Consider the following 22,664-nt stretch of genomic DNA (forward strand, 5'->3'; position numbering starts at 1 on the left):
AATCTTCTTCTTCGTTTAATGGCGGACTATAAAAATAACTTTCAAGTGTATGACGCCGCCTACTGTCTGTATCGCAGTATGAAACATCATTACCCTGTTGAATTCACATTCAAAGCGGACAGAGAAAAATAAATACATTAAAAAAATAATGACCTTTAAACCTCAATTTAATACCCTATTGCATAGTCCCTTGATGTTTGATGGGAATGCCCAATATGTCTTATGTTATTTTAACCTTAATCAGAAATGGATGATGCTTTACATCAGTAAGAGTAGTAAAAAAAAGTGTTAAAATAGTCAACTAAAGGTAGGCCTTAATGTATTTAAATTGAGGTAATCAAGATTAAATTTTGCAGTAGCTCTGGCAGAATGCACCCTGACAGTGTTACAATTGCTAATTATTATACTTTACTTATTAATTAGGACAGGTACCAAAGCGTATTCCTCTACAAAGCAATGATCATTTACATTCTACAATGACTCACCTCTGTGCTGCGAAAGGAGATCCTGCAATCAGAATAAGTGGACTACTAAGCACACATACATTGTTATTCAATATTTGATATGTTTGATGTTGTAGATTGTCAATGTGTAGCTAATGCTGACAAGTTTATAAACGTGTGGGACATTTGATCAATAGATATATAATCCACTTTATATCCCTCAGTAAAGTTTGTGTATATCCCTGCAAATTGAGTAAATTGTTGGCCCATTCGGGGTTTCATTACAGCTGTGTTCATGCGGCATCATACTTGGCAAAGGCTTGTGTATGACCAATTTCAGAATCTCAACCTCAGCTCATATAAACCCTCATGCACTGTGTAATAAATTGCCAACGTAATTAATTTACTCCAGAAACAGTATGTTTTTATTATTATTTTACCTCTGCATTTATTTCTGTGCGTGTGTGCGTGCGTGAGATATAAAGAAATCAGCCAACATTGAATAGGCCTACATTTCAAACAATTGTTAGCCTATACATTTCTCCTTAACACTCAGCAGAGTGCCGATTTACACACCTTTTTTAAACTTCCGCATTCCATAAAGCTTCCTCACGCGGTGCTGTAACAATTTACAAAGCACCTTTTTTAATCAATGTCGTGTCACATTCATTGCCGTCTCTGTTGTGATTAAATTACAAGTGATTGGGTGAACCCGTGTCACGTGACCGCCCTTCGACAGGAGTTTCCACGACAGCTGAGAAGCAGCTAAATGCGTTTTTCACCTGTAACATTGCTCCCTTTTAACTCCAGCGAGTCCGAGTTTCTTCAGATGGGAGACAAGAAAAGCCCCACAAGGTAAACGGTCGCTTCTATCTCTGCATTGAGACTTTAACGGGTCATTTGAGAACAGAAAGCTCGGTCAATGGATGGAGCTGAACTGTTCATGGCGGCTATATGCTGCTGGTTTAATATGGGGCAAACTGCCTGTTTGAACTGGCTGCTCCGTGCTCATTGAATGGCTCACTTCTGAGCCGAGGAGACCTTGTAGAATAGTCTCTTTCCTGCTGCGGTTATTTGTATGTAAAAGGTTTCCGTTTCAATCACTTGTGCTCATTGAAAATATGCCGATATCACAGTGGTTTTGTTTTGTTTCTGTCCGAAGGCCAAAGCGGCAATCCAAGCCCTCCCCCGACGATGGGTACTGGGACTGTAGCGTCTGCACATACAGGAACACTGCTGAGGCGTTCAAGTGCTTAATGTGTGATGTCAGGAAGGGGACGTCAACTCGGTAAGAATGACTGCCAATCGTAGCACTGCAGGAATATTTTAATATTGCATTAAAAAAAAATTATGTGGATGTTGATAAAAATAGATTTTCCACAAACATTGTAACATTTGAAGTTGCACTGGATTCAAGTTTTGTAGCACAACCATACAAATACTAATATTTCTGGAGTTTAGCATGCATGTGTGGAAAAAAGAAGCTTACTTTATGGTAATCCAAACGTGAGGTGTTTCTCACAGGCAGCTGGTTAAAACCCACTGTTTTCCAGACCATTGAAAAAATAAGTAGATAACAGCCATAACATTGCCAAATTTGCAGTATTAATAACATAGGTCTGCGCAATGAGAGTGCTGGAGAAAGTCTGACTGACATCACTGACACTCCAAGGTTTTTGAAAAAAAATGTATCTACCCTTTGTTTCAAGTTAATTGCAAATTGCATTAGGAAGGCATATTTTGACAACCAGTATGACTAGGGGTCATTATTATAGCAAACACAGCCCCTTTTAATTTACATATAGGCATCTGAAAACTGTTTTAAGATTGTGTTAACTTTATGTCAGAGATTTAGGCACTTTGAGATTTGAGATTTAGCCAGACATTTTTATTTTCAGTTCTTATTTTAAGGCCCCATCTCTTTCCAGGTCATATTGAGATAGGAACACTGTTTAGCAGTGCAACCCACATGATCACCCTTGCCACAGGTTCAGTGACATAGATGTAATTATAAGGTCAATAAATAACTATATATTGTGCATCTATTTCAGGAAACCACGGCCCGTCGCTCAGCTTGTTGCACAGCAGGTAAACCAGCAGTTTGCATCACCCACTCTCCCCAAAAAGGAGAAGAAAGACAAATCGGAGAAAGAAAAGAGTGATAAAGAACCAACACTGAAAAGGAAAAGCCATAAAAAGATGAGGTAAAGAATTAATGTTTTCAAAGGTAACGGCAGAATGTTTAAACATATTCACTGGTCTGCGAGTTTTCAAATCCACTTTCTTTCTGTTTGTCTCTTTTACTAGGCCCAGGTTAAAAAACATAGACCGGAGCAGCGCCCAGCATCTAGAGGTCACCGTTGGAGACTTAACTGTAATAATCACAGACTTTAAGGAGAAAGCCAAACCCGTATCCCCTTCAACAGGTGCTGCTTTAGCAGACCCACACAGTCACAGTGGCTCTAGCTCTGATAACACTGAACGAGGGGCGTCCAGGTGTTCTTCGCCTCACAGGGAGGGGTCGCCGGTTAATGGAGAAACTCACTAACCCTCACAACTCCCCAGTCTACAAAACCCATTCAACTGCACTCTGATAGGCCTCAACCAGAGATTCTTCTTTTAAATACTACTATATATATAATATATAATAAGGCCAATACGATAGCATTCACTTCCGTTTGGAGCTGTATTTTTTCACTGCCTTCCCACGATGATAAAGAATTCAGGAGCAAGGATGTATGCTGTGTGCTCAACTCGGAGAACTGTCACATCAAGATCTATCATGATGAAGTGAAAAAAGGAACCATAGCATTAAATACCGGATGTCAGATGAACTGTGCCACGTGTTGTGGTGACTTGGGTTTTGACACCTCGGCATCCCACTCTGTCTGTCTGTCTGTCCTTGCTGCACAGAATAGATGACGCATTATGAAAGAAATTATGAAGTCATCTCAGAATTGTAGTATTTCCTTGAATTTTGTTATCATTATTTGCACTTAATGGCATCTTGTGTTTGTGAGAAAAGAAATTGCAGCATTATTTCCACTTTGCCATTATCAGTAAATCATAACACTGTTGGTAACTGGTTTTATCCAGCTCTCATTTTTATGCCATTTATTGTTTTACCGTCGAATAATTTAGTAAAAATACTGAATAAATATTCAAACTATGCTTCTCTTTCACTTGATAGTTAAGCATGAATTAATCTATAGAATTGTTTATATTGTAAAATAATTTTGAATAAAATAAGCTGTAGATACTTGAATATGTATTTTTTTCATTATTAACAGGAACAATCTTGTAGACGCATGCGTTTCTTGAAGGTTTTTTTATTGGATCGTCTATTTTCCTTAAATCTTTTATTTAATTTTGTTTTTCCATAGTTGGTGGATTTAATTTTTGAATTTAACCTTTTGAACATCTTGACTGATGTGTTCCATAAAAACAATATAAGGCAATATATTTGGCATTTAACTTGTTTATTAGTTAAGGTCAATAAGTTGCACACATTTCCCTGTAATGTATGTTTGCTTTATTATTAACCTGCTCCACCATGTTCCTTACACTTTTAGTTCTCTACAAATTGTTTCCTATCAGGAAGGCCCTAAAACAGTGGTGAAAAGTAACTGATAACATTTACTTAGTGTAACAACTTAGTAAGCCTAGAGTATTGCCACCTGCTACGTTATACCATTCCCTCATTGCATTGCAGAGACAGCATTTCTACTTGTTTTTTTACTGTCAATTAGTCCTACTCTGCAAACTAAATGTGATCAAGTATAAAATATGGTGCATTGTTTTATAATAAAGAATCAAAGTTTACACATCCTTTGGTGCTTTTGTTAGGCTAGTTATTACAGTACATCCTAGTACTATTATTACCCAGGTTAAGGCACCTTCTGTGCTTATACCTTGGTAAAAGTGTTTGTGGAGGGCATTACATTTGTGTTGAGTGTTGACTTGTGCATACCACTTCCGCAATCCTCATTTTTAACTAGCCTATGTTATCAATAGGGTTAATTGGGGCTAGGCTATTTATTTGAGTTAAAGCCATTTGTTCCAACCATTAAAGGTTCCCATCATGTGTGACATATTATGATTAATTTATGTAGGCTACTTACTTACTCAACAATCTGCTGCCTGCAGTTTACTATCTGATAATGAAGCTGTCACCTTTACCCACTGTGTACTGACACATAACGACCATACAGTATGATAATTACAACCGTGCAACAGAGGTGGGTGGAGCTGCAAACTGTCAACACCAACTGGGTTCCTCAGACTTTACCTTCTGACTTGATTTATGAGATAGATTAGTTAGCCGGTATTATATCTAATGGTAACTACGACCAATACAAAATGTTCCGCTAGCGCATACTACTTGAAAACGCAAAATGCGATGCTACCTTCACGCATTTCTCCTGTGTACGGCGTTCACCTTCTTCTCACTGCTGTATGTGTTCAGTCAACTAGCCTCCACCCTGGAGGACGGAGACGAGTGGAACCTGAACGAGCAGGGGATAGCCGAGAGGAGCCGTCATGACACCGGGCATCTAATCAGGAAAATGCCAGGACTGACGGGGCCTCGAGACGGTGAAGGGGTCGACAGGTAGCTAGCTAATCCGTCACCCAGCCTTCAAAGTTAACAACATTAGTAACTTAACACTAGTAATTAGGGCAACATTTGCAGCTGCTATAACGTTAGCTGGCCCACAATAATAATGTTGCCTTTGAAACGTTTGTTGATTTGCTTCAGCTAACGTTAAAACCACATAGCTAATTCGTAAATCCTATTTCATTTTAGCTAACATTGTTTATATAGTAATTTAACTTAATATATTATTACATACTTTAGGCTACTTGTGCTGTTTGCAAAGTTCCGTTGTCGTAAAAGAAAAAAAAGTATAATAGCTTCCACCTGTTAGCTATAATGTATTAACCATATAGGCTACCGTAGTTTATATGCTGCGAACTGATTCTGATGCCCATTGCCCAGTAGCTTTTAAATTGTATTTAATTTTTCAATACACACAAAGCATAGTTCTGATGTCCAAGATTAATCTAAACGTTGAAGATCCCAAAGGTGATGTTTTTATTCTGTCAGGTGTAAATCACTGTCAGTTTCTTACTGGAACCCATATTGGAGACTGCCTGCTGATGTTTGTGGAGTGAACTGCTTATTGGAATCATCTCTTAGGTATGACTGATTTTGTGGACCTCTGTAAAACGATGTTGATGTTCTTTAATATTCAATAGACTGCCACTAACAAGAAATCACCTACTTCATATCACACACTTCAATAAGAAGAAATTCACTGTGCACATTTTTAATCTTTAAAGGATACCTGATTCTGATTATTTGCTACTGTAACAATAAAATGGCCCTTCAGGGATGAATAAAGTATCTAAAGCATTTATGAGGACAATCAGTTCTCAGAAACCAAACATCTTGCTCACTTGAAGACACGTTCAGTTAGCAATCACATCATCATGAACATGGTCAAAGGTATTTTCTCCTACAATATATTTTTAACCTTTCTATGTAAATAGTCATAGATTGAAATTCACGTATACACCATGACACAGGCCAATATCTTATCTGCATGACTCTTACCACAGTAATAGGTAGGTGGTGAAGAAGTTGTACTCGATCAAAGTCTAGTTGTTGGCAAACAAAATGATAAAATAGGCTTTTGGGCTTACTTGAGGATTTCTTGCTAACATTGATTTAACTTGTACTGCCTGGCGTCTTCATGTTGAATAGACAATAACTTAAACCTTGTTGTACAACATTAACAAAATGTTCTCAATTGTAATTGTTTATGTAGGCTATACTATGAGATGTAGGCTACGGAATGGGAAATGAGCTAAACGCTTTTTGAAATGTCTGACGGGTTGCATTCCGATTTCCAAATTTGCTATAAGTAGTTTAGAATGATTGCTGGAAGGCAACACAAAGTATGAGTGATGTCCTGTTCTTCACCCTTGCATTAACCCTAATGACATTTCTAACCCTCCATGCCTGAGGACATGTCTTCTGAGCCTCTAGATGCCTTTATTAATTTCTTCTTTACCACATCCAGTGTATCCATGCTGTTGTAAGTGTATACAAGTTAAGGGATTATTATACTGATTCATGTTCATGTGTCTTGGTTCTTAGAAAAAAGTCAGACTCTGCAGTCAAGAAAGCCAGTGATGTGAGAAGTCACCTGGCTGTGGTGGCCTGTGGGCCTAGGCTAGAGGAGACTCTCACCATGTTGAAGTCTGCTGTTCTCATCAGTAAAAAGCCTCTGCACTTTCACATCTTTGCTGAGGATGAACTACATGACGGCTTCAGACATGCTGTAAGTCTAAATCTGTGAAAGTGATTTCTTGTGGCATTGTTAACTGGCTCATAGAATCACATTAAGAAGGTGTTATATTAAAAAAAAATCAATTAAACTCAGTGCACGTTTGAGAAACATTCTGCCATACTACAGGCATGAATGGTTTTTACAGTAAAAAAAGCTGCATTCTCAAGAAGTTTTCACTTTTAGGCCCAAAGACAGGTCCATTGTTTTTTTAAAGAGCAATAGTTAAATCCTACAGATGGATGTAGTTGAAGTCAAAATTGTCTTTGTGCTTATCTTTTCCAAAAGTTGAACTCCTGGCCCAGGACAGTCCAGAAGAAGTTTAACTTCACCATCTATCCCATCACTTTCCCCAAGGAGAATGCCAATGAGTGGAAGAAGCTCTTTAAACCTTGTGCCTCTCAGAGGCTCTTCCTGCCAGTAGGTCCAAAATCATTTTTCATGCATATAACCTGGAATAATGACTCACTTTCAAAATGTGTTCATAAGTTCTCTGTGCTCTGTTTTTCTAGCTGATTCTGAAGGAGGTGGATTCTTTGCTATATGTGGACACGGATATCCTTTTTCTGCAGCCGGTAGAGGACATCTGGGCCCTCCTTTCTCAGTTCAATTCCAGCCAATTAGCCGCCATGGCTCCAGAGCACGAGGAGCCACGCATCGGCTGGTACAACCGTTTTGCCCGCCACCCTTACTATGGCAAAACAGGCATCAACTCAGGGGTCATGCTCATTAACATGACGCGCCTCAGGGATACATATTTTAAGGTAATGTGCAGGTAGATTATTTTTTGTACTAAATGTTGTCAATGCAAAGTTAATATACCAGGGTATTATTCATGGCCAATCTGACATTAAAATACAGATTAAGGATAAGTACTCATGTTAAAATCAAGGAGTATTAAGCAGATTGGAAATATTTATAATTTAAATGTATAAAAGGAAAAAAAAATAAAAATCAGTGTATGAGAACCATTTGGCTCAGTTGCACTGAGTGGCTGTACCACCAATATCCACCAGTTGAGGTCACTCTTGTAATTCTTTCTAAATCGTCACACTGACAACAGTCGATTTGAGAGATGAAAACAGTTTCTAAGAGTTCATGTGAAGTATTTACAAAAGGATACATTTCCCTGAATTGCAGGTTTTCTAGTTTTCGGATTCAAAATTATACGAATGATCTCTTGATTGCTTTTTTTCCCTTCCAGAATGACATGACCACAGTTGCACTCCAGTGGAAGGAAATTCTCATGCCCCTTTTCCAGAAGTACAAACTCAATATCACGTGGGGGGATCAGGACCTTCTTAATATCATATTTCACCATAATCCAGGTATGCGTAACCATGTACACAGCTTTGGTTCTAGCCATGAATGGTGATGTTAAGGACAAAAACAAAGCTTCACTAACGGCGTATGTGTTCTCTGGCCATGTTTCAGAAAGCCTTTATGTGTTCCCCTGCCAATGGAACTACCGTCCAGACCACTGTATTTACGGCAGCAACTGTCAACAGGCTGAACAAGAAGGGGTTTTCATTCTCCATGGTAACAGGGGAGTTTACCATGATGACAAGCAGCCAGCGTTTCGAGCCTTCTACGAGGCCATCCAAAAGGTAGAGACACACTCTCTCTAATCAGAAATCTGTGGTTTCTCTGAAGCCCTTACATAAAGAAACTTGTCTTTACTCAAGGGTTCTTTTTTGTTAACAATCACTATGTTAATCACTATGCAAAAAGTTTCTGAATAGACTTGAGTATAATTAATCTTCCAAAAGTTTAGTATTTCAAACAAGGCATTGTTTATCCTAGTGAGGAGTGATCATTTTAATAGACTTTTAATTGTTCCAGCGCCTCTGTTTCTCTACAGTGGGGTTGTGTAGGTGGAGCAGACTATTTGGAGGAACATTTGCTAGTCATTACATTATCAATAGGCACTCCAGGTCATTGCTTTTCTCTTATGGATACTTCCGTCCCCCAATGCTTAATCAATAGCCTGGTAAACATGTCCGTCATCCTGTTTCATCTCTCACAAACCCGACAAATCAACCCCATCTTTCTACAACCACTGGACTTGAGATGATGTCAACTCAAAGACTAATATGTATTCATAAAGTTTGTTGAAGAGTTTATACACATCTACACATTATAAAAGGCATTAATTCGGAAATTTGTATTGGTACATTACTAATGCAGGTCTCATAATATACCACGTCAAAAAAGTCTTGATTTCAGTATCGTTAATGGTAGGCCAATTCAAGATAATTTTTAACTCGGTCAATGCCCCCATGTCAAAGATTTATTGACAAAATTTAATCTATTTATGAAACATCATTTTCCGTCTTATTCTGAATATTTTCACTACTGCATATGTCTTCTTTCCAGCATAACACAATTAAAATAAAACATCCCGCATACTTGCTCTAGTTAGTATTTACCGTGGCTCAAAATAAACTACATTGTCTTTGGTAATTTTAATAAAGAAACATATCAGTCAGTGCAACCTTTTCTTGGTTTTTAGACAACAATGGAGTCTCATGGCATAGAGGAAGTTGGATATATCAGAATTGGGACACAGAGACAATATTTGTTTGTCGCAGCGCATCAATGTTGGTTTTGTGCTAAAAATATAGAACCACCACCGTCATCTTTAATATCCTGCTCCTGGGTTTGTGCATAGGCTTTGTTGTAACAGTTGGTGGGGTCTGGCTGTCTCTTCTGTAAAATCTAAAAACATTTGCAACGACATCGCTTCGCTGCCACCAGTCTATGAAGATTGAAGAAGTATGACATCTCTCACAATTACCCCCAAATGCCTCACCAGCTTTTGGAGCTTAAAAGTCCACTACACATGCATCATCGGTGAGCAAGCAAGTCAGCCGGGAGAGCCCTCGTCTCACTGCTGCGGCTTGCCTTCGATCTGCTTTTGTTGATTTCAGCACACCGGTCAACATGCAGGCAGCAATCGGGGGAGTAAGGGAAGCTTCATTAGCTGGTCTCCATCCATTACCGCCACAGGGCCCAGCCTAGCCACTATCAGTGCGGGCAATGTTCTCAGCCATTAGGTAAACGAGCAGGCTTCATTATGGGGCACTCGGCCCTCATGCCTCCATCAGTCTCTCCCGACAGCACAAACACACACACTGCATTTCAGACAGCTCAAACCAGTCTCCACCTGATTTTAGGAGGTTGAGGATGGCTTTGTAGTCAGTAGTAAATATAAGATGTGTCCTGTATTAAAGGTGGGGAATGCATTTTTGGAGAATGCTTGTTGTCAAAATCACATTTTGTCAAAATCTGGAATATCTCCTCACAACCCAAAGACTGTCCATACTGTGTGTGCGCAGAAAAAAAAATCTGGTGTTAATACACAGCGTAGGCTCTGTAAACTGGTATGTAAACAAAAGGGGCCCACCATAGCTAGCAGGTTTTTTTCAGCGCACACACACACACTGTACGTACAGGTAGCACATCATGAAAATAAATTCACAGATTCTGACCAAAAAAAAAACTATTTTGACCACAAGCATTCTCTAGAATTGCTGACTCCACCTTTAAGCAGATACAAGTAAGATACAGGCTCAGACAGAAAAGAGTTAAAACTGGAAAATGTTTCATCTTTTGTTGTCATATAAGCTGTATTTTGTTTTAAATTTTTATCACTACTTCCTTTTCCTCCAGCTTATCAGGCCCCCTCCCACTTTGTTCCCACTCAGTCCCTTTGAGGACGGCCTCCTAAAGCCCGGAGCAGGCAATTCTGGAGGAAACTCTTATTTCCAGCCCACCAAGAGCTTCTTAGTCAGCCCGGCCCCCAAGGCAGGCTCTCCCAGCCTGCACGGGAGCTTGCAATAAAGGGCACTACCATTACCCAGCCAAGCCCACAGAAGAGTAGTAAAAATGTTTAGTGCTGATGCTAGTTTGAGACATCATGATGGCTGTGTGGACAACGCACCAGCAGCATCCACATAAAAATCAATAGGATGCTGTTAATGGTGCTTTATTGCCTGCTGCAGTATATGAAGGATAATAAAGAAAGTGTGCTTTGAGTAACCTAATGCCTGGCGAAACGCGAGTCAAATGAGAGGCTATAAAATAGTGATCCTTTCTTATTTACTAGAGCAATAAAATAATGGTGCCTCACCTCAATATTAAAAACAAAAGGCCTGCGTCTATTTTTTTTAATAAACTGACAAAAGCTGCTTATATTAACTGGCTGAAGAGCTAGAAGTGCTGTTCACTTCCACACAAAAGCATACAATAAAGAAGCATATCTGGAATGCTGCAGCTGTAGCTTTTTCAAAATGGTCACGCCTTACTGAGCCCATTCGTGTATGGTTGCGATAGATATCCATCATCCAAACACTGTCTGGATTGACGGATATGAATCAAATGTTATTGTCTTGAACTGCCAGAGATAAAATGCGGCACTTAATTTGTGTGGTTTAAAGGCAATTCTTATCGTCCCATTAAGGCAGTCAGTCACGATGCAATATTCAACAGGTGTAGAGCTAAAATTAAAGTGGGTGCAGCCACCAGTGACACATTACTGTGTGGGTGTACAAAGGTGTCATAAAATTTGATCCCGCCTGAAATGAGAAATTATAATACCTGCGTTTTTCTCCTCGTCCCAGTACCGGTTCGGTGAGAACCTGGAGACGTCACTGCTTGAGCCGCTGGAAGCCTCGCTACAGACCACCAAACATACGTACTGTGGAAGAGCCAGTCACCTGTTTACCAAGAAGTTCAGACAAAGCCTTGTGTCTATTCAGCAAGATGTCACAGCGGGGAGATGATGATCAGGACAGCGCTTTAACATTCCATGATTAGTGGCTGATTAGCGACTTTGATTTAACCCATTGATGACTATGGCAATCTAGGATGCATGTCCTTAATGCCTGAGGGTTTTCTGAAAAAATAGTACGAATTGTCAAGTCTACCAAAACCTTAATATCTAAGCCTGTGTAGCACATAGAAACATGAAATAAAATACATTTAAAAGTTAAGGTTCACAGGTTTTATTTAAACATGCTCCCTTAGCGCTTACACACCAACACATATTTCTAAAAATCGTCAAATTTAGATGAATTAGAAAATTATTAAATATTGTTAATAAATAGATGCAATGTGTTGTGTGATTTTCGTCAGTAGTCTATAGTAGACCTTGATTCTGCGCACCAAACGCCACTAACTGTTCTGTCGCCGACATAGCCGGCGTATTTTTATTATTATTTTGTTTTATTTTTTTATTTTTTATTTTTTTGATTGACGTGATTTTCGGCAAACCACACAACTTTTGGGTGGTCACGTGTTCTTAAAAAAATCAACAAAACCCACCTCATGTGTATTTGAACCAATGACAGTGCATTCTATGCTGGGAATGCCATGAAAATTAGATAAAGTAATAATGCTGCGCGACGCAGCATCAGGCAGGAGAGCCAATGTGGCATCGCGCAGCAGCCGTCATCAATGGGTTAAGACACTCCTGTGGAGACCAACAGACTCAGGTCAACACTGAGCCCTCATCTGTTTACAAACTGCTTATCAAGACATGGGGAATGGTAATCTGTGGAAGCGGTTATAGTTTTTATTTTTAAGAGCCGATGTTGGTGTACTGTACATCTGGCACTCCAACGAACATATATTCTCACAAGCACTTTCTAACCATGGTGAGAAATGCTCTGAATCCACTTTGCCCTGTAGAGATTTTAATATTCATATCTGACAAGGGCACTTACTGTGTGTTCTAGACAATCAGGTTATGTACTGTTTCGAGATAGAACCTATGATCACTTTGTAAAGATTTCTTTGGGGAAATAAGAAACACAGCGGGGTACTTACATATGCTGTTTTATTGAGAGTATTGTATCAGAGTTTTAATATAATTGTATACGCAGGCTTTGTACTAGTGTTTTTGTCACTGCTGTGTATCATGAAAAAGGGTTGTCGTTATTTCGGTAGTTAGTGGGAAGTTCTCCGATTTTGTATTGAACAAACAAAAAAGTCTCATTGAGAATACTTTCATGTCGACCTTAGAAATAAGGCTATCATTTCATGTACTCTGAAATGGGAGTTGCTTAAGTTTTAGTTTTCTGTATCTTGTATTAGCATTTTAAGTCATTTCATTAGCATAAGCAATAGCAGTTTACACTCTTATAACTGGAACAATGTCACAGAGGGAAGCCAGCTAGTGTCATGAAATCTGCTTTATCAAACATTTGCACTATTGATTTGAGAAACTGAATATTTTTAACAAGACAAAATCATGTTTGTGATTGTAATGTTTTAATACAAAGCCAGCATAGGCATTCAAATGTAAATCAAACGAATGGGAAATAAATGTTTTATTATAAATACTTTCTAATGGTGCCTATGATTTTAATACTAATGCTTGAATTAAGGTTGCATTTTTAGTATGACACGGCTCTTAAGTATGTGATATGATTTGAAGTTTCCTGGTGTTGCTTTAGAAGTGAGTATACAGTATTTTGGGTTGCAAATATGCCTACATGAAGTCTCCTAAAAGTTTTGCAGAAAGATAAATGAATTAAGTGTTAATAATAAGGCAAATCAATTCTGGTGTATATAGATTGACTCAAACTCCTTTGTCTTTTTCATCAACCATCATAACCATATTGCATAAACTATTGCCCACTCACTCAACACAAAGATGGAGCAAGAAGCCATGTCCTAGAAGGCAGCAGAAATCTGAAATTAATGTGCAAGTGTGAAGACTTGGGGACGTGTTGTTAGATTACCAAAGAGGAGCTCATGTGTCCGGGTCAGTAGCCCCTGGCTCTTCCATTTCACAGGCAGATTGACAGACGTGCCTGGAATAACCAACACATATGCATGATGACGGAGCTGTAAGATGTATTCATTTTTCTGTCTAAGAAAAAAACAGTGTCCAGTGAGTGTGGAAAACACGATTAATCCCCACACAAGTTTTACAGTTTACGTCTACAGCCCAGATTTACAATGTGAAGAGTGACAAATTAGACAATGAGTTATTTTACTGCATTGTAAACTAATGAGCAATCCCAGAGTTAAACTTAAAAGTTGATTTAATTGGTAAAGTTATGCTTTGAACTGGTAGATCACTACACACATTGTTACTCACACTCAAGGTTGGGTGATATGCTGCGGGGTGGTGAGGAATATAGATTACCTCTGGTTCTTATTTGTAATAGATGATCTCCATCATAGAAGCTAATAAAGGGGTTAAGCATGTTTTGGTTTGCTGTGTAGAACAACATTAGAGGTCAATGTATTTCTCCCATTAAGTGATTATACATTTGCAGAGAAATGCTCAGTGATATTATTGAATAAATTCAGGCACAATCCTTAGTGAGATAGATGTTTACAACTTCAATATGCAAATCACATACTGTTTTTGGAGGGGAAGGGCTAATGCTGCTACTGCCTGGTTTCACTCCCCCTGAGGATAATAGTGGTCGAGGTTTAACCGGAACTGCCAATGGATTATGCATGTGATGGCCAGCACCACTTGGCCCCCGTAATGTTCGATAGCCATTTGAAAACCCAGGCATAAATTAAAGCAGTCAGAGGGAAATGGCCCAACACGGAGTAAAAAGGATCACAAAGTAAGGGTTATGCAATATCAGGCAGTGCAAAGTCATCAACATCTTCATTACTTGAGGAGAGTGTGAAGCTTACATCATCCCCAGTTCTGTGCAGAGTACTTTGAGAGTTCAAAGATGACAGGAACATCTGTAACCAGATGTAAAAAAAAAAAAAACATGGTTACTTAAATAACTATGCATACATCATCATCATCCCCCCCTAAACTAGAATTTTGCAGAATGTGTAATGAGGATGCATGCATACAGTTTTCTATAAGAAGTTAATCATACTGTATATGTCGAACTTGCAACAATCGCCTATTTAGACAACCAGCATGTTGCAGCATTATTTTTCATTTGGTATAGTGATTTTGGCCACCTTACCTCGGTGAGTCCAATATTAACTCATGTTATAGCGCTCTTATCAATTTGCACCAATTCCTGAGGGAAATATGTGTCTATTTAGCTGCTAATGCTCCACATATGTTCACCAGCTAGTTGCAAATTGTGTCCGATTACTGTTGGGTGCACAGTTAGCAGTGTACAGTGGGCTTTGAGAGCTTTTCCACTGAAAGCCGAAGACTGCCATGCATCTAAAGATAGAATATAAGAGTAGGGAGAGTGCACCAAAAAAGTTAAGCTACAGTGAAGTCTCGCGCACAACACTGAGCAACATGTCTTGTTTGCAGACACCTGAGGAATCTAAGTCTAATTTTCATTGTCTTTTTAGCTCTATTTTGATCTTCAACATCGTCTGAGTAAGATGACTGGACATTTGGCTTGTTAGAAATGCATGAATGTGTCCTCCTTGGAATATGTCTGTTGATGTGCATGCTGGCCAGGTAGGGTAGAGTGGGTTCATCAAAGTCGTATTGCTGGAAATGACTTCCAATGGGGAATAATAAAAGTGGTTCAAAAGCACTCATGCAGTTCAATAAAAGGGAAATCTGTTTGAACTAAATTTTATGCCGTAAAAAACAGAAAGACTTTAGCGATAAAATAGATAGGACAGGAACATTTTTGTGATTTTAAGGTTATGGATTGTACAAGAGAATTATATTTAAAGAACAGCTTCCAAGGACTGGTAGGCTAAAGGAAAGAACACAAAAAAAGATGAGAGAATTATATTAATAAAAAGATCTTTGACAGTGTAGCAGAGCCGAGGTGACGAAGAAGATTAGAGTGAAGAGAAAAAAGCAGAAATTCACAGATAGAGTAACCGAGGCAAGACATGAAAGAAAATATTTTATTATTGAACTGTTTCAGTAACTGTGCATACCTTAAAAGCTTAAATATAATCCAGCAATATATGTTAGTTTATGTTATGATCCTGGAAAGCGTCGTAAAACTCAATATGTTTTGAGGGCTGCCAGGCGAACAATTTGGATAAAATACAAGGGCTGTTGAGGCTTTCATAGATAGAAACATTACTCAATCAGTGTCGAGACATAAGTTTCACTCATCAAGGGTACCTTCAAAAGAATATCTTATCCTCAACTGGCTCATTTTGCGAGACAGCGTTTCTGAGTGAGGACTGAGGAAGATACTCCAGTTAGTTAAGACATGGAACTGACAGTGAGCTGTGTATCGTGTCATTTTGATAAAGTGAACGAGGTGGCAAACCAGAGCCGCCATGAGAGAAAGGGAGAAGTTTATCACAGTTGAATGGACAAGGTTGAAAAATCTGTTCATATCTCTCTCTCTCTCTCTCTCTCTCTCTCTCTCTCTCTCTCTCTGCTCCCCACCTTTCCGGCTGCAGAAGCATATCATTTAACCAGTGAGCATGTTGATCAATAATACATTTGCCAGCACTGCTGAGACAGGTATAATTGTGCTGATATGTCAGGGTTTAAAACAATTAATGTAATTTACCGCCGCGCATTAGCTATGCATGGATCCCTCAGTATCATGCTGAGAGGTGAATTTGCCACTGTAAGCAGAAGAAGATAAGACATATGCATTTGGAAATAGAATTGAATCCCTAGTTCAAGGCTCGGAGTCAGAAAGTATAAATGAACACCTTGTCACTTTACAATAATTGATAGACTTCTTCACAATTTAAGCATGGCAAGTGATCATTGGCAAAAATAGTCTAAAAGACAATGCTATACTGCCAATGTTTAGCAGGTGCAGATGTTTTCAAGTTTACCATGTTTTGTATTTATGCAACCATCTCTATTTAGCAAACACCCCAAACTACAGCTGAGACTTCTGAAAATTAGTTTTGTATACCGTCAAAACAAAAGTATCGGACAAGTTCTAATTTAGACCTAATAAAATTACTCCATAAAAAGTCTGGGGATTGCCAAAGTTATTACGATTCATCCTGGGTGGGGCATTAATGTCTGCCCTAAATTTCAGGGTAATCCATCCAAATAGTTATCGACCCATTTCACTCGAAGCCTGGGAGCCATGAATGTCTACAAAAGTTTATGGCAATCTATCCAATAGTAGTTGAGATATTTCAGTCGGGGCAATATAGTAAGTGGTGTTCACTAAAAAAGGTTTCTTTATCTACATTTAAAAAAAATAATAACATTTCGTAACTCACAATTCAAATTCCATTCTAGCAAATAATTAGAATTTACTCTTCAAAGAGAAAGAAGGTGAGCTGGATTAATGATACGCTGTCTTACTGCTACACTGCGCGGATCGATGTTTCAACAAATAATCCATATCCCCTCTCCTCTCATTCAACAGCCATAAACAACAGCTCAAAGAGCTACCACATGATGCCACAAGGGCTCCCGCCTCTGCTGCCATCACATATAAGATAGCATGGCATATTCTCTAGATGCCTAATTTACAAACACACAAAACTAAGGACGTCATTACTCAGTCTCACTCTCAAATTGGCTTTTTATGACCCAGTTGGAACAAATGTCATTGAGATAGAGCATTCAAAATGCACAAGTAATACCATCTGTATTACCACTCATAAAAGAGTGTATCAATCACTTCAACTGACCTTTTTTTTTCTCTCCCCTGAGTGTCTCATCAATGAGCCACATCCCAGTGCCTGAGGGCTTAAGGACTATTGGTTGAAATCAATGCCATGCAAAGGATTGTTGGTGAACAATGTGCCCCGTGATTCAATACATCGCACTTTCTTGATTGCATTGTTGACATCACTGACAAGTGACATTGAAGGACTGAGCGTCTGATTCATGGTAACTGATTGACTGTGCAGACTATTACGGGCATCCACTTTCATGCACCAGCATATGACGGCAGCATCAGTGGCCATAAATTGTCTGTGGCTTGGCCAAATGTCAAGAATGTTGTCGTGTTGTCTGTTTGCATGCAAATGAATGCACGGTTTTGTCTGTGTGTATTACTGTCGACTTTGTTTTGTTTACTGATGTTCTCCTGGAACCCCTGATCAAAGTTATTTTGAATTTAGTGTCTGACATATTCTGTAGTTTTAATTGCTTAATAATTACAGTGAACTGAGCAAAATTTCTTCTGTGCTCCACTTTTTTCATATCATATAATTTTTTTCCTCAGTCTTTCCAGTCCCTTGATTCCTCGACCTCATATACGGTAGGTCATTTAATTGTCTTCCACATGCATCCCTCCTTCACTGGCATTTCTTAATGAATGTGTTGTCCTTAGGCCCACGCACGGCGGCTGCCTCATTGACTATTGGAGCAGCTCGACCTGTGTGTGGAACCTTTAATTGTTTTTCCCCCGGAGTCTGACAGCCGAAGACACATGATGGATTTGCCACAACATGTATTTCTTACACGGAAAAGGACAAACCCTGTATACCTTGAAAAACATGCAAAGTCAAATGAGAACTTTGGGCGAAAAGTGGCTAAGACAGTGCAAAACTATTTTTTTTTTAAATGGATGGAATTCCAAGGCTGGTTTGAGACCAGAGAAGTGAGAAGTACTTTGCATTTCAAGTTGAAAGCATATTCAGAGGAAATCCCCGAGGCTAAATGGGCTGTTCTCCAAACTCCACAATTTACCACCAATCTCTCTCCACCTCATGAACTGTTGGCAGTGATGGAAGTGTTAAATGAGCTGGGGCAAAAAAGTAGACGTGCCCCTCATGTGAAACCTATTACAAAAAACCAAACTAATTTAGCATTCTATTTCTTGCACTCTAAGGCATTTGTAACACTGAAATAGATTAATCAGACATATTACAGCAACAATGCAATTTAAGGTTACCAAGCTACCAAAATGCATAATGAGCTGCATGGTTTCAACTAAGGAATATAGCACAAATTGCTCCAAGAAGGCCATTTTTCAGACCCTCTTGTTCTTTTCAAGGGCACTCTGACCACCAAAACACAGAGATGGTTCCTCGTCAAAGCTCCTGTAAGTCATTATCATTATTTATGAATGCTTGGAGGGATGGGGGGGACCTAATTTTCCACTGATATGACTGATAGTCGGCGAGTGTGGATTACATGACGATTTGATTGAATATCTCTCAAGAAAATCTCATTCTGACTGAAGCAAATGTAATTCTGTAAGTGAACTACCGTACTTAGGCAATTCTTCACCTCTCCAGGGAAAAGTATCCATTAGAAGTAAAAGTCAAAAGTACAAAAGTGTTATCAGCAAAAGATACAAATAGACCAAATGTAATTAAATATGTTTCTTAAACTTCCATAAAGCATTATGGCATTATTAAACTGTAAATATGCAACAATACAGTTTGTTGTTGAAGCCGGTCAAGGTAGAGCTACTGACTACTGCATAGGCTGTTGGTAGTTAGGATTACAAGATACATTCGATGTGACATATGATATGGTTAATGGGACAGGAAAGATTAAAATGCAAACGAAAAACAAAACCAAAGAAGTGGAGAAAAAGTTAGGTATTTAAAGTAACATAATAAAAGAAAATGTGTACCTTAAATGTGTACATACACTACAGCACTTGAGTGAATTATTTCCATTGCTGCCATAATGTCACAATCAAAGGGTCAGAGTGCACCTGAGTTTGTCTGTTCCGACTCAATGTTAACTTGCCCCAACTAAAAGGTCAAACTATATATGTGAATGTGTTAGTCCATCATCTTGTTCTGAGACGCATATTGACTACCAAACCATCTTGTGTCATAGCTTTATAACTAGGGCAAATTAAATCAAATGGCTTCCTTGGAAAAATTGCCATTTGGTAATATAATTGCTTTTATGTTAAAAAAAAACATCATATCGGCAATAACATTAGGAGTTTGTTTCACAGAAAAGTGGCCATTACATAAAATACTTAAAAATGAAGTGGCCCTTATACTGTGTAGGGGGAATTCAAAAAGGAAGAGAGCTGGCCCTGCCTTTATTTAAAGCGTTGTCCGTCAAGAGAAGAGAATAACCACATTTCAATTTAAGGGGAAATCTTTATTGTCATGGGACCAAGAGCGAGTCACTGGTTTGTGCCTTAAGGGTCTGACTTCACTCCGTTTCATTATCTCTCTCCTGCATGCATGGATTTCCTTTTACCTTTATACCCGACAGCAATTCAATGTTCCGTTCACTCAATATTCTACCTATGAAGGTGTTTGGGAGAAATCAATTGAAGGGCTGTGATGTGGAGTCAATTCTAAATGCTTACACAAGGGAGACATTTGCACTCTAGTGTTCAGAGCTTGTATTACTTTTGTTGCAGTAACACACTTTACGTATATATAAAGTAAAATTAACATGGAAAGTCTCAGAGGGTTACTTTGAATATTGTTACACCGTTAACCTCTTATTATTTGAACCAACAATTTAAGGTCCATCATTTGTGCTATTTCTAGATATGTACTGAATGAGTGTGTCCGTGAACAAATGTATGCACTATGCAGGTAACATTTGACACTTCTGATAAAGGCTGGTTTTACTTTGCAAAACGGTTACAACTTTATTTACCATGTGAATGACAATTTAATAAAAAGATTAAGTTCTAATCCTGTTTGCAGGCCACTGTGTGACATTGGGGGATAATCCAGGAAGCTTCTCAAACGATTATCTTTTACCGACACACAAACACTGATATAATAATCGGGGCTATAATTGTGGCAGGGGGATATATATTGTGTTGTTTAAATATAAGCTACTGTTAACTCATATCAGGCAAACAGACGTTCGGCTTAACAGTCAAAGAGACACAGGACCCTCAAGCAGCATCATTCTCAAAGCATATAATCAACATTTTCCAGGGCTCACTGTGTAGGAATGTGTTTCTTCTACCAAGCCAGTATACTTTCTAACAAAGATGACAATAAATAGAAAGAATATACAGGTCTGGAAACAATTAAGAGACCACTCCAAATATTCAGTGTCTTTTACTATTTATATGTATATGTTAACATTTGGTTTTATTCTATAAACTACTGACAACATTTCTACCAAATTCCCCCCCAAAAATACTGTCATTAAGAGTATTTCCAATGAAGATATAAGAAAAATCCAGACTGGTCTCTTAATTTTTTTCCAGAGCTGTATACTATTTGAATTAGTATCCGTTGGTCATGAATGAAGGTTATATACCTGGGCAGACAGCATAAACTATACCACCGCTGAGAGGCTTCACTTACTACTACTTGTTTGGGTTATGTTTACCTGCAAAATAACTCATAAAAGCACAAAGCAATTAACGGTTCTGTATTTGTGTGTATTTTGTATGGGACTATTTAATTATCACTTACAGAAGAGAAACAGGGGAAACTAAAGAAAGATACAAAGCTTGCATTGTTCAGAAAATGCAGGAGTCTGGGCTTGGAGTTGAGACACTGATGGCTTCCCGGCGGCAAAACCAATTCGATGTTTCTATTAAAACCTTTCAAGACATTTCTTATGATTAATTATTCCCCTGAGCAGGCTGCTGATGTTAGTCTATATCTCGGAGATTTAGGGTGAAAACCCTTAAAAACATATTTTTTTTTAATCGATACATATATTTCATGCCGTCATACTAATTTTCCCTGGGCTTTCCACGTGTCCATAGCTTAAAATATATATATACATTGTGTTGTTAATAAGAAAGTACACAAACCCCTTATTCATTTATGAAAACCTGCGTTTAAGAGAATAGGCTCAAATGTGATGCTTCTGCACATAGCTTTGTCCTACTTGGGAAATTTTTAGCACAGTAAGCTGTTTTCAGAGTGTTTGGCATATATGCTGTAGTGATATCATTGTGTGAGGGCTTGTATGTGTAGAGCTGATTACAGTGGACACAGACATTTAGTTAATTCAGTTTTATGACCGGCTCCTGTTTGCACTGAGATGAGTAAACAACTGGTATATCTGGCTTGTTAAGATTGTTTGAGAACCTGCATAACCTCCTAGTTTAGCCACATTGTTACTCTAATTCAAAAATAAATGGTTGTGATCAAGTGTACTGGTGAAAAATATTTCTCATTCTTGATTTTTAAAATTAAGAGGAAACTTGACAGGAACCGTATGAATTAAATGCAAATACATTGAAATTTAAATGAAAGATGCAGACATCACCTTCCAGGTGTCCAGCGGCTTGTCATGCATTATGAAATGATGGCACCCTCCCTGATTATGCATTATAATGCAGCAGAGTTTTCTGTGATGCTTTTCTACTGCACTCATTTCCTGCCCTGCTTTCTAATGAACAGCACTTTTGAGCACCAGAGCAGAAAAGTCATAAAAGCATAATTTGGCTTGGCTTCATGCACTTTGAACCACCTTCCACGCCACTGCACTTTCCTTTAATTTCATTAGAACATGTGTAGATGCACAGTTATGGGAAACAGGACAATTTAGCAGGACTATCAACTTAACAACCCCATGTTCTCATGCATCCTCAGCAACATATACAGGTCTACACTGCAAAAATTCTAAATCTTACGTATCTTAAGTACGTTGGTCTAATTTCTAGTCAAAATATCTTATGATGCTTACAGGTGGGGTGAGCAATTCTGTTGACAAAATCAATTTCTGTCAAATCAGTGAATATCTCCTCGCAAGCTGCCTCTTGTCCATACAGTGATTGTGATGAAAACAAATCTAGTATAAATAAACAGCCTAGGCTCTGTAAATGGGCATGTTACATTCCCTTTGTTTACATACCAGTTTACTGAGCCTAAACTGTGTATTAACACCAGCCTTATTTCAGCGCACTCACATTACGGGCAGGATACAGATTTTGAGGAAATATTCACTGATTTGACAAAAAGTTATTTTGTCAACAAACTTTCTCCAGTATCGCTTACCCCACCTTTAATATATATACACAATTACCTAAACAAGCAACATTTCAGTGAGCTATAGGGACTTGTAAATTCAATACGCTGGAATTAAAAATCAGGATTATAAACCTGGCTT

General features: G+C 38.5%; 2 protein-coding genes across 2 annotated transcripts; both read left to right on the plus strand.

The window, feature by feature from the left end:
• Positions 1-1,163: 1,163 nt before the first annotated feature.
• Positions 1,164-4,182, plus strand: LOC307250871 (YY1-associated factor 2-like). Its single transcript, XM_080028134.1, has 4 exons — positions 1,164-1,298; positions 1,606-1,731; positions 2,495-2,647; positions 2,751-4,182. The coding sequence occupies exons 1-4, from the start codon at positions 1,213-1,215 to the stop codon at positions 2,989-2,991; spliced, it is 606 nt and encodes a 201-aa protein (XP_079884260.1). The 5' UTR covers positions 1,164-1,212; the 3' UTR covers positions 2,992-4,182.
• Positions 4,183-4,699: 517 nt separating this feature from the next.
• Positions 4,700-13,140, plus strand: gxylt1a (glucoside xylosyltransferase 1a). The gene is made up of 8 exons (XM_080027271.1): positions 4,700-5,052; positions 5,548-5,640; positions 6,604-6,787; positions 7,082-7,213; positions 7,306-7,557; positions 7,998-8,121; positions 8,228-8,400; positions 11,416-13,140. The coding sequence occupies exons 1-8, from the start codon at positions 4,838-4,840 to the stop codon at positions 11,575-11,577; spliced, it is 1,335 nt and encodes a 444-aa protein (XP_079883397.1). The 5' UTR covers positions 4,700-4,837; the 3' UTR covers positions 11,578-13,140.
• Positions 13,141-22,664: the final 9,524 nt, after the last annotated feature.

Source organism: Ammodytes marinus, assembly GCF_949987685.1.
Source record: "Ammodytes marinus genome assembly, chromosome: 5".
Classification (NCBI taxonomy): domain Eukaryota; kingdom Metazoa; phylum Chordata; class Actinopteri; order Uranoscopiformes; family Ammodytidae; genus Ammodytes; species Ammodytes marinus.

Bases quoted from the DNA above. Each gene is read 5' to 3' on its own strand.
- LOC307250871 (XM_080028134.1), top strand. From the start codon at position 1,213: ATGCGTTTTTCACCTGTAACATTGCTCCCTTTTAACTCCAGCGAGTCC. The intron at 1,299-1,605 runs GTAAACGGTCGC...TTCTGTCCGAAG, and splicing joins GACAAGAAAAGCCCCACAAG to GCCAAAGCGGCAATCCAAGC. The intron at 2,648-2,750 runs GTAAAGAATTAA...CTCTTTTACTAG, and splicing joins AAAAGCCATAAAAAGATGAG to GCCCAGGTTAAAAAACATAG.
- gxylt1a (XM_080027271.1), top strand. From the start codon at position 4,838: ATGCGATGCTACCTTCACGCATTTCTCCTGTGTACGGCGTTCACCTTC. The intron at 5,641-6,603 runs GTATGACTGATT...CTTGGTTCTTAG, and splicing joins TTATTGGAATCATCTCTTAG to AAAAAAGTCAGACTCTGCAG. The intron at 6,788-7,081 runs GTAAGTCTAAAT...CTTTTCCAAAAG, and splicing joins ATGACGGCTTCAGACATGCT to TTGAACTCCTGGCCCAGGAC.